Here is an 11,318-nt window from a genome sequence, read left to right as displayed (position 1 = left end):
AACTTCTGTTCAGTACTAAAATAAAATGTATTAGAAACAAACTTGCAATACAAAATACAGTCACAATACACGTCTAACATTTTAAATCGTATTGCACAAACGCCAGACACAATCTCCATCACCATCAAGGTTCGATCCTTAAACTGTCTTGTAGACGCTTAATATCTGCATCCAGAGCTGCAAGACCGGCGTTGAACTCGTTTTCGGCGTAAGTGTTAACTGAAACCATTGACGAAGAAGCCGTAGGCGTTGTTGTTACGTTCGGTGAAACTGCTATCGATGTATTAACACTTGAAACTGGGGAAAAGAACTGTCTATCTGAGGTTTGTGCATCAAACGGTATCGGCGTTCTCGGTAGGGAAAAAGCTAAATCGCTTGGGGAAGGCGGGACGTAACGTCTTGGTGAGGGTTTTGCTATAGGCACAGATAAAATGTCGTCCAATCTTTTAAGCATAATTGTGGAAAGGTTGCCGTCTGAGTTTGGTACCATTGGCACCAGTGATGGACGCTTCAGGTCTTCAAGCAGACGAGAAACTGTGCTTTGTAGACCCCTTGAAAAACAATAATCAGTTATAATACTTGTACTTCAAAATTGAGTCACTCAGCTCGTTGCTTGGTGGATGAAGTTATAACTGATGATTTAAGTTCATGAAAAACATTCAGTCATTTGTCCTTAAAATTAAATTGTTAAAGATGTTGGAACTTACTTGTTAAGTTCTGTCAGACGTTGAATTTCCATGTCCTTGGCTTTGCAAGCCTGACTCAGTGATTTATTTGCCTCATCGGTTTCACTCAGACTCTGTCGCAGGAGTTCCACTTTTTCCAAAGCATCCCCAACATCTGCATAAAACAAAAATGCTTAAAACGAGTTTTTGAACAAACCATCCATACAACTTACCAAGCTTAATTTGCTCAGTTTCTGTGGTAAAAAGTTTCCCACTCATGGCAAGTTCATCTTCTTTGCGGTTCAACTCTTTATGCAAGGTTTCATTTTCTTCCTGAAATAAGAAACACTATTTACCAGGAAACTACAACCACGAAGACAGAAGACCTTGAAGCCAGAGTTTGACAAAATTTAACAATTTACAAATCAGGAGACAATTATAAAACAACAATTTATGGTGTTTGTTGGAAGAATCAGTAGTGTCTGTTGAGAAACTTTCAGTAAACAAAATGCAGCACCAGCCATAAAGACAACTTAGCTGACATTCAAACACTTTACCTGAAGTTTCATGTTCAACTCCTGAACCTCCCTTTGCACTTTACTCGTGCGCTCAGATGTTGCCCTCATTTCGTTCAGTTTCTGCTCCAATGCTGCATTTTGACACTGGAGTGTTGCCACTGTGTAGAAGACATACATCATAAGTTTGGTGACTTCAACCGACCCAGAAATGTACTCACCTTCAAGACTAATGTCTTCATTTTTCTTCTCACGTTCCTTCTTTAAAAATCCCTCTTTCAGTAATTGCAATTGCCTAAACATACAAACACAATCACAAAGTCTTATGTAAAACACTGCTATCAATAAAAGCATTTGACAATGTGTCAGTGGAATTTCCTGAAATTTTGTTCATACTTATGTAACATGATGTTTTCATTTTGTAGCAGCTGGAAACGTGATTGATCCACCTGCGGTGAAAAAGTTTCCTTCCACGAATTTCCTAGTGACCCTCCACTTTTTTCTGGAATATTGACTGGTTTTTCTTCCATGCTGTTGGAGGTGGGAATATGAATGGGCTGGGGAGTCTACAAAACATTTAAAATATTTACACCACCTACTATGTATGAAGTGGAATATATTTTAATTTTAAATGCAAAATAACCTTTGCTATAGGTTCAACACCACCAGATGCCTTCAGTGTGCTATCAGCTGGTGTATTTTTCCCTAAACACAAATAGCAAAGAACACTTGCTGTGGTTCAGTTTTAGGTGTCTTAAACAAACCAACATTTTTGCCTAGTTTGTTTATCATACCTTCTTTTACTGGGATTTGGGAGGAGTTGTATTCTTGAAGAAGCTCAATTAAACTACATTGAGATGATGTAATCTTAAACAATGAAGGTTAAGAAGTGAAAGGTGGAATAGTGCATGCTCTTTTTGAAAAACTTACAGAGATAGCATCAGCTTTGCGTTGCAATTTTTCCATTTTAATTGGAGTAACAATTGGTGTTGATGATGGCAAGTTTTCATCAAAACTTGTTGTTTTTCCTGAAAACACAGGTTTTGCTTAAAAAGTTTGCAACTTTTATCAAATAATAAAACAAGTACCTATAATAAAGTAATGATTTCAATGTAAAAATATACCTTGAACTCGTTTTGTGTTTTTTCCAGCTTGCTTACTGACTTGTTTACCACCTTTGGCAGGAGGCTTTTTTGCACCATAGTTCCAACACTTTTTGACTCCAACTATGCAAAAAAGTCACAAAAAACACTATGGAAATGCAGCACTAAAATGAATGTGCAAGACAGAATACCTTTTAATGGCTTAGTGTGTGTTTTTTCCCCAACTTTTATTTCTTTCCTAGCTTTAGGTTGAGGTACTTTTGGTTCTACTAATACACAAAAACAGCTTATTAAATTACAATGCACCAAAGCACATTATTTTACTGTACTTAAATTACCATGTCTGTAAGGTTCATTCAACAAGTCTTTTAGCAAGTTTGTGCAACGGTCAAGTCCATTAGTGATACTTTCCACCTAAACCAAATTAACAATTTTAAGACACATCAAATGAAAAAAATCCATATCAAATGAACCAATATTTACCTCACTATTTGCCATCTTAAATTCACTGTGTAAAATATTACTAAAACTGCATTTACATGTGTCCTGTTAAAACAAACAATAAAACAAGGCAGTCAGTATTATCAAAACAAATTTGCAGAAAATTGACAGTACTGTATCTCTACAGTTTGCCATATTTCACAACTTTTACCACCACTTTAAATGACCCATGATTGCAGCAATGTTTAAAGCTTAAATAACACATTTGGCAAACACAAATTTGAGCAGTTACTAACAGTTGCAATATGTTTAATCTCGTCTGAACAACAAGCATTTGCCAAAATTAAGCACCAAAATATAGGACATTTTGCAATAATAACAGACAGTTTAAAACAGTCTTCCATTCAAGTAACAGTGTGAATATCCTGACAACCACAATAATGGAAACAATAACAAAAGATTGTTTTTGGTCTCAATCTTGATTAGCAGTTTCACAAGCGTCAATCCAATCACTGTAGACGTCTATTGGTTCAGACAAATAGTTAATAGTTGTCTGGTATTCCTCCATACATACTGTACATGAAACCATTCCTGTATTTCTGTCTCTGTCCATTTTAACCTCGCATGATTTTTCGTGATTACAAAATGGACATGCAAACAATGTTTCAAGAGGCTCAGTCATTTTCTTTTTTGGTGGTGCTTTACGCTTGGACCTTCGGCGTCCCATGGTGTTGAAAAAGTTTAGTAGCAGTTCACAAATATATATTTAAGGACAACAACTCTGTACAAAAACAGTTTATTATATACTTGTTTTAAAGCTGTTAACAGTTAACACAAAACAAAGAAAATTACTTTCATTATAAAATATAAACCAGGATTCTTTTTTCCCAGAAAACAGTAGTACACAGTACCAATTTACATAAATGGCAATCAAACAAAACAGTGCATCAACATTCTCCAGTCTGCAGAGTGTGGCAGCTGCACGCGCAATTATTTAAAAAAAAAAAAATTTTTGCACGCCAATTTTGGGGGGTTGCACGCGGAAATTTCGCTCCAAATGCGTTTAATTGGCCTGTCTTGACTTCTTTTACTTGCTATGCGCCTGCTGAACTTGGCCTCGCACGCGAACTTACGGGTCGTGCACGCGCGCACGCGGGACATGTTGGTCCTTCACGCACGAGATCTCGTCGGGAACTGCCATGTTCTGCAGACTGGAACATTCTTGTGAAATGTGAACTGTTGGTGTGTTTTCTTATGCTTTTCCAGTTCATTGCAAACAGGCCCACCCCCTTGTAAAGGCACATCCGAGAACACAATATTTAGGAATGCAATAGTGAAACGAAACTAGTATTTTTAATAAGGCTAAAGCAAGCATAACAACGTAAACTCGCTTCCATGCTGTTTTTCTATGAAATACATTACCACGACAAAAAGTTTTGAAACGAAACGTTTTCTTACTATCACAATTATTCATGCTGTTTACTATTCGTGATTACTCAAGCAATACAAATTCCTGATCTGGTTGTTCTCCAAAGCAGACAACTTTTATTGCCAAATCATATTTTTGGGTAAAAACAAGCACAAACAAATATTTACACAAATATACTTTTATATCTAAGGTGTCCTTATCTTTTCGACACCAATATATAGCCCAGTGGTTCCCAAACTTTTTTCTTTTAAGGTGCATTTTAGAAAAAACAAAAATTATTTGGCGCACTTCGAACATTTGAATAATTTTTTTAGCTGACAAAGGCACTAACTATGAGGTCATAAAGCCGCTATACAGGCCACTTTCATAGTTAAATAGCCTAGTTCAGGGGTCGCCAACCCGCGGCTCCGGAGCCGCATGCGGCTCTTTGATCCCTCTGATGCGGCTCAGTTTTTGAATTTACCAAATGTTGTACATTTGAATAAAAATTATGTGACGATTATGCTGAACACAAAAGTCGAACACGAAAATTGAAGTGCAGTAGCATGACTGTACTCGCTTGTTGTAGTTACCTGCAACCCCATCTCTATACCATCAAACGTGAAGTCTGAAAGAGGCAAACTGGCGGAGCGCAGGTTAATACGCAATATGAGACAATACTGTTTTTGTTTGCAGTGTGCGTGCGCGCGTAACAATAGCTGTTTGTTAATTGTTACGTAACAAACGCGTTAACAATAGAATACAAATCTGCAAAAACAGAATATGCAACGCTACGTAAAGTTGTTTTCTCTGCTGACAAGACTAGTATACCAGTGTGTCTAATATGCAATGAAACACTAGCTAAACAACAACAAAAAAGTCGAATGTCATAAGACTAAAAACGTTTTGCATTTTATTTTAAATTTTAAAACGACTTTGTGGCTCCCAGTGTTTTTTTTACAACGTGAAACTGGTCCGAGTGGCTCTTTGAGTAGTAAAGGTTGGCGACCCCTGGCCTAGTTGAACATCTCAGAGACGTGGAGCATGTTGGCCTAGTGGTCTAAGCACCTGGTACTACTACTTTACTTGATTGATTTTAATTTCAATATTTTTTGCGGCACACCTAATGACATCTGGCGGCGCACCAGTGTGCCGCGGCGCATAGTTTGGGAACCACTGATATAGCCTCATTAAACGTGACATTTATTAAAAACTTGATTTGTACTTATTGCCATTTTGTTTGGTAAATATGCTGTTTGGTTCACATACCCTGTTAACAAACGTATTGGATCTCATACAGAAAACAAATAGCTGATGTAAAATAGCCGTGGTACGAATCACGAGCTTAATTTTTGAAAAAAAACGGCGTGTGTAGGCCCAGCCTAAATACCACGATTTTCTTTTAGCTTCTTTTGTATTTGACAAGTTGAGCTATTGGAGCTAAACGGTATTTAAGCTGTTTTCATTATAGAATTTTGTTAGGATGATGCAAATTTTGAGCTTGTCGTGGTCAAAATGTAAACCGGGACGCGTAAAGATCTCCACGCCATTTATCGTCGAACCGGCAAAAAAATGCGATTGAGCCTTTTGCCGTCATAATTCGTGACAACCGGCGTATAACGGAAGCTTGTGTGACGTTGCATACTTATAGCCCAGCAATTTGACAAGCGATGGCCATCCACAAGTGGTTACAGTGGTTTAGTGTCACAGCTGACTGCGGAGGTTAAATAGAAAAAGGGTCATATTCAGGTCCAACAGCTTTGTGCAGCCAACTATGTACCGGTTTATACCTCAAAGGAATAAGGCGAGGCTAATGTAGCCTAGGCGAGGTTGAAAACGGAACACATTTTAGAATTTATCACATGCTGCATATTTTGCTTGTTTTGTTTGGGATAATTAATTTTATCTTGCAGTGTTTTGCATTTGTAGCTAAAAGGTAGGCAAAGTTAGCAAGGATACTGTTTGCTCTTGTTTATAAAGTTCGTAGTCTACATTTCTTTACCATAGCAAATCGGCAAGTGGCTTTAGAGTGTTGACCAATGGCAAGGCTTCTAGTTGGAGGCGGGGCTCAATTCCTGCGCACGCCTGCAAGGCAGCTAGCTTCTTATGTAACAACTTATAGTGGGTTGTGTGGAAAACCAGTATCATTAGAAAACAATAGGCTTTCATCTCATTTCAAGGTGAATAAATTAATCTCCATTATTTTGTTTTTTGCTTGCGTGGTGTTATGTTCTTTCCTTTTTGAATTTACACGATGACGGATGTACGTATTGTCAATGTGTTATTGTAATTTAACACGGGGTAGCAATGTTTCAACATATTGTAGCAGGGCTTGCATTATTTCCAAGCTGTAGCACCCATTGAGCGATTATAGATTTCATCAAACGGCAAAAATATCACTTTAAGAAAAACGTTTGCTACTGATGTGACTACCATTAAGTCCCCTACCTGTTTTATTAAAAGCCTCAAATAAAAGCATTTGGAAAATTAAGCTTTTTTTGCAAAACAGAAAAACTTCGCCGCTTATTCGACGAGGTCAACCTGTTCGGCAATCGAGCCTTTTCAATCTATCACGCGCAAGTAAGTTTTAATGCAATTCCATTGGCCAATTTTCTGACACCGCCCAAATTTTCGAACTACACATAAAGCCTTAGGCATGAAAGCAAACATTGAACATGAAAAGTTACACAGGTTTTGCCTGAGGGTACGTTTTACATTTAAACTTTCTGTGGGTTTATTTGTACTAAATGCCTATAACATTCTTCTTGAAACATTTATGATATTCAGGAGTTCAACAAAACATGGACAAGAAGGACTTCTCGACGCCACGCCTGAAGATTTCAAGGCAATTTTAACAAAAACGGGTACCTCGACAATTCCATGGCTTTCCACAACATTTTGATTTGACAATATAAAAATTTCGTAATGTATGGTGCAATACATATGACACTGCAGGATGTATTGTTAGGGATGGACAATATAGAATAGTGAATCGACAATTATTCACATCCTGCAGTCGAATCCTAAAACATAATATTTGAATACTCGCTTTATAGTATAAACTTTATACCGTTCGCGAAACTCATCGACGTATTTTCGGTTTGAAAAAAAAACTTCAAAAACTACATCACGATTGTGCAATTAGGAACACACGTACCGGCGTCGTTTTCCAATAACTGCTTGGGTTTTTGCGAAATGCACACACGCACAGACAGTATATTTGTTAAAATTGTTGGGGTGTTAAATAATTGTCATGTTTGTTAAATAACTTCCCATGATAATTTCCTTTACTAGAATGTCACTTCAGCATTTTTAGAATGATTTTTTAATGCATGATACAATTTCACTTTGTTAAATTTGTTTTGATGTTGTAAATTTGTATTAAAATGTTTTTTGTTGATTGACTCACGTTTCAGATAAGTGAAAAACATATAGATTCTATTCCGGATTCGTTTAAACTGCGCTACAATATTCTAGATTACTAAGCTTTTCTGAAACTTAATTTTTTTTAAAAAAACTTAAAAATTATATTTCCTGTAATGGATCTAAATTCTAAAGCACCTTAAAAAAACAGGGATTCCCAGAGTTTAACGTTCCCTCTTGTCCTTACTCATTTATGCAGGTGCTCGCCGTGCTTATTTCGCCTTTGACGAGAAGCGGGGTGTACCCTTTGCATCAGATGTGTCTTTGAACGAAATATGCGAACACTTTAAGGCCGATGCAATTAATTACCGGGGACATGAATGTGTTTTCTTGGAAATCGGAAAACGGTCCAATGCCCTGATGGGAGCTTTTGTTTGGAGAACTAACAGAGGACAAGCTGTAAGCTTTAATTTTTTATTCATTCATGGACTTACTCACCGGTCATGAAGGAATTTAAGTATATAGGGCCAGAGTTGCAAGCGGGCCCAAAATCTGAGCCCGAACCCGGCCCGAACCCGAAAGTATAAGCCCGAAGCCCGGCCCGAACCCGAAACGTTTTTGTGAAGCCCGTTTAGGCCCGAAATTTTGATTGACAGGCCTATGCTGGGACCCAAATAACAAATGAAAAAGAAAAAAGAGAAAGACAACAAACACAATGAACAATAGTAGACAATGGCGTAAACAATACGTTTTAAAGTAGGGTGGGCATTAGGTCAAAGCCAGAGACTTATTACTTAGCAGATTTTTTTTTTGAAAATGGCGGACACGTAACGCAAAGTTAGGCCCGTTTTAAGCCCGTTTTCTCACAAATACCCAAGCCCGAACCCGGCCCGAACCCGAACCCGGCCCGAAAAGCCCGGCCCGACTTGCAACTCTGTATAGGGCTGTAGCGTTTCTTACCTTTTTCACGTGACTATTTTTGCTTCAGCATGACTATTTATCAACGTAATAAAAATCCATATCAATGAACCTAGCATATAATTTTGTATGTGGTATGATGTTCGCTCAATTACAATAACATATCAAGGACTCATGTGAGTCTCCAAACTCTAAGTTGCTTCCAAGGCTCAAAGCTTTTGACTTTCTGTTTTTGGCAAATCCGCTTTGGTCTGAATTTCTTATTCATATTTCACTGAAAACAAAATCTACAATGCTCTCACAAATTTGACCAATGTTGACACTTAAAACACACAGATTATCGGGTTTAATCCCATCCGTATTAGGAAAAAATTAATCTGAAGACTTTTGCTTTCATTTACACTGTCATTATTTAGTGTGGAGGGATTCGTATGTGGAACTACTCAAACATGAAGGATTTTCTCACAGACGGACTTAGACTGAGCACGGTAAACTACCAAACAGTTTCATTTTTCTAATTCTTATGGTGAACGCACAGTTTGGAAATATGTCAATTGTTTTAGGGTATGGGACACAAATCGGCCCTCGCTGGCCTCTGGAGCGGCGGTGGGAAAGGTTTAATCCACGCCCCGCCCAATAATAAAGATCCGGACGTGCGTCGCGACGTCTTTCACGATTACGGCGATTTTCTGACTTCGATCAATGGATGCTACAGTACGAAAATCTTCACTTGTAATTATTTCATGTTATTTGTCTGACAACATCTTTTCCTACACTAGTTGGCGCCGAAGACGTCGGTTTGACCGTGAGCGACCTTGATCACGTCCACGACAGAACAAGATTTGTCACCTGTATCTCGCCAGAGTTGGGTAATAAAGCATGTCGTCTTACTTACCCCAAAATCATTGGATGTTATATACTGAAAGTATCAACTTTATTCAGGCGGTTCAGGTAACCCAAGCGATGCCACAGGTCGCGGTGTCGTACGAGCAATGGAGGCAGCCCTGGCGTTTCGTAACATGGGAGATCTCAAAGGCAAAAAAGTTGTCGTTCAGGGTGCTGGTCACGTGGCGACAATCATTATCGACGAGTTACTGGACCGGGAAGCGGGTGAAATCGTGGCGAGCGAATGTGACGAAGACCGATTTCAACAAATCGTAGAGAAATACAAGAATAATGTACGTTTTTACGTTCGATGCAGGAGAGTTAGCAAACCTATTTGAACCGTAATTGGATTTGTAGACTGCGAAAAGTTTGTTTATAGTTTGGTTGTTCATCTGTGAAACGAAACCCACCATTACCAAACATGCTTAAGTTTCAAAAATGTTTTTAGACACAAGTTCGTGTGGTGAAAACGGCACGAGATGACCTCAGCATACTCCATGAACCGTGTGACATTCTTTCTCCCTGTGCACTTGGTGGCGTAAGTAGCCTTAATAAAAAAAAAACCTTGATCGGGATTCGTTCTCGCGGGAGCGTTCTGGGTTCGAACCTTTTGTCAAAAACATGCGTAAACTGCGCTCAGCCTTAATCCAGCTATCTAACATTTTGCTTGAAATAGCATAACTTGCTTTTCAGATTTTAAACAAGCAAACAATTGAAAAGATCCAAGCTCCGATAGTATGTGGTGCAGCCAATAACCAACTGGCAACACCTGAAGATAATCTTTTGTTGGATCAAAGAGGGATTACGTACGTGGTGGACTTTGCTGCCAATCGTATGGGAATTGTGAACTGCGCAAATGAGACCTATGGTTACGTTACAGACGATCAATATGTGAAGCAACATCTGGGGAGGGATTGGGATAATTCGGTGAGTGATGAAAATAAGTGTATAGAAATGGTTGGATCAAGGGCATTTCGTTTTCTGTTAGTGTTTGGGGCAATATCATCGGTTCTCAAACAGGGTTCTGCTGTCCCTGAGCGGTCCGTTATGCAATTTTTTGAGATTGCTAATTAAGAGCTTAAAGTCTTTCTAGAATCTAGAACATTCTTATGTCAAATCGTGCCACCAAATAAGTATAAATATAAATGGACAATCTACATTGCTACACCCGTTCTTCCATGACAACTTACAAAAATGAAATTGTTCGCGCAATCGTAATGGATTTTGTTTTATATGTGGTGTCATTAACTGCCTCTGGATTGTTGTTATGCTTAAATTTGAAACTAGGCAAATTCTGCACATATAATGCGGTGGAAAATAAAGAATCAACCAATAAATGTCAACTCAAGCTTTTGCTGAAATAAACTTGAGCTTTATAGACCGCGAGTCCACGACATGATGGTAAAGAGACCGTTGCGAAAAAAATATAAAAAACTGAGACCACTGCATTGGGCTATATATACTTAGTGTCACTTTTTAAAGAGAAAATTGTTCTGGGGATCCCGAAGTACATTCTGTCAAAACTGAAAAACACGCTTCGGGTAAATTGAGCTTTTTCCTCCCCTAAACAAAATTTCTAACCATCAGCCAATTTGAATTGTTTTGCGCTTCTTAGGTTTACCAGATAGTAATGCACATCCTTGAAAAATCGCGGGACAAAGGAATTACTTCGGTTCAAGCGGCCGAGGAACTGGCTGAAAAGTTCAGTCGCGAAAACCATCCCATCTGGGGACACCGTTCCATAGAAATCATACGCTCGCTCATCGAAACCAAATGGCAAAATCGTGGATGAACCTATAGCACAATTTACTATTTATCAGCATGTTTGTTTCATACAATCTTACAGGACAGTTTTTTATATCTTTAATATACCTCGTAGGAAATTTCCACTATTCATTACATATTTTGTTATATCTATGACTCGCATATGGCAGCTCCCAAGAAACCGCTTGTTTGAACGTTTCTACTTTGAAGCTCGTATGACCTTTAAATAGACAATAAACAAAGAAGCGCGCTTGAT

The 11,318-nt window shown here is 38.3% G+C and overlaps 2 protein-coding genes across 3 annotated transcripts; one reads left to right on the top strand and one right to left on the bottom strand.

Annotated features, from left to right (window-relative positions):
• Positions 1 to 13: 13 nt before the first annotated feature.
• Positions 14 to 3,184, bottom strand: LOC145213416 (uncharacterized). 2 transcript variants are annotated; one of them, XM_080081676.1, is made up of 13 exons: positions 2,767 to 3,184; positions 2,622 to 2,697; positions 2,475 to 2,552; positions 2,305 to 2,406; positions 2,111 to 2,208; positions 1,975 to 2,047; positions 1,824 to 1,885; positions 1,577 to 1,746; positions 1,402 to 1,475; positions 1,223 to 1,341; positions 899 to 998; positions 708 to 840; positions 14 to 551 (listed from the first exon to the last, which is right to left on the bottom strand). In XM_080081676.1, the coding sequence occupies exons 1-13, from the start codon at positions 2,779 to 2,781 to the stop codon at positions 125 to 127; spliced, it is 1,527 nt and encodes a 508-aa protein (XP_079937802.1). In that variant the 5' UTR covers positions 2,782 to 3,184; the 3' UTR covers positions 14 to 124. The 2 variants fall into 2 exon arrangements, with proteins under 2 accessions (XP_079937802.1, XP_079937803.1); XM_080081677.1 differs by having other exon boundaries at positions 2,475 to 2,549.
• A 2,882-nt stretch (positions 3,185 to 6,066) lies between these two features.
• On the top strand, positions 6,067 to 11,318 carry LOC145214465 (leucine dehydrogenase-like). The gene is made up of 11 exons (XM_080082994.1): positions 6,067 to 6,312; positions 6,642 to 6,712; positions 6,920 to 6,996; positions 7,755 to 7,954; positions 8,830 to 8,901; positions 8,977 to 9,127; positions 9,193 to 9,282; positions 9,356 to 9,591; positions 9,747 to 9,836; positions 9,992 to 10,225; positions 10,914 to 11,318. The coding sequence occupies exons 1-11, from the start codon at positions 6,172 to 6,174 to the stop codon at positions 11,088 to 11,090; spliced, it is 1,539 nt and encodes a 512-aa protein (XP_079939120.1). The 5' UTR covers positions 6,067 to 6,171; the 3' UTR covers positions 11,091 to 11,318.

Source organism: Phallusia mammillata, chromosome 2, assembly GCF_965637545.1.
Source record: "Phallusia mammillata chromosome 2, kaPhaMamm4.hap1.1, whole genome shotgun sequence".
NCBI classification, from domain to species: domain Eukaryota; kingdom Metazoa; phylum Chordata; class Ascidiacea; order Phlebobranchia; family Ascidiidae; genus Phallusia; species Phallusia mammillata.
This window is presented reverse-complemented; position numbering and strand designations above follow the sequence as displayed.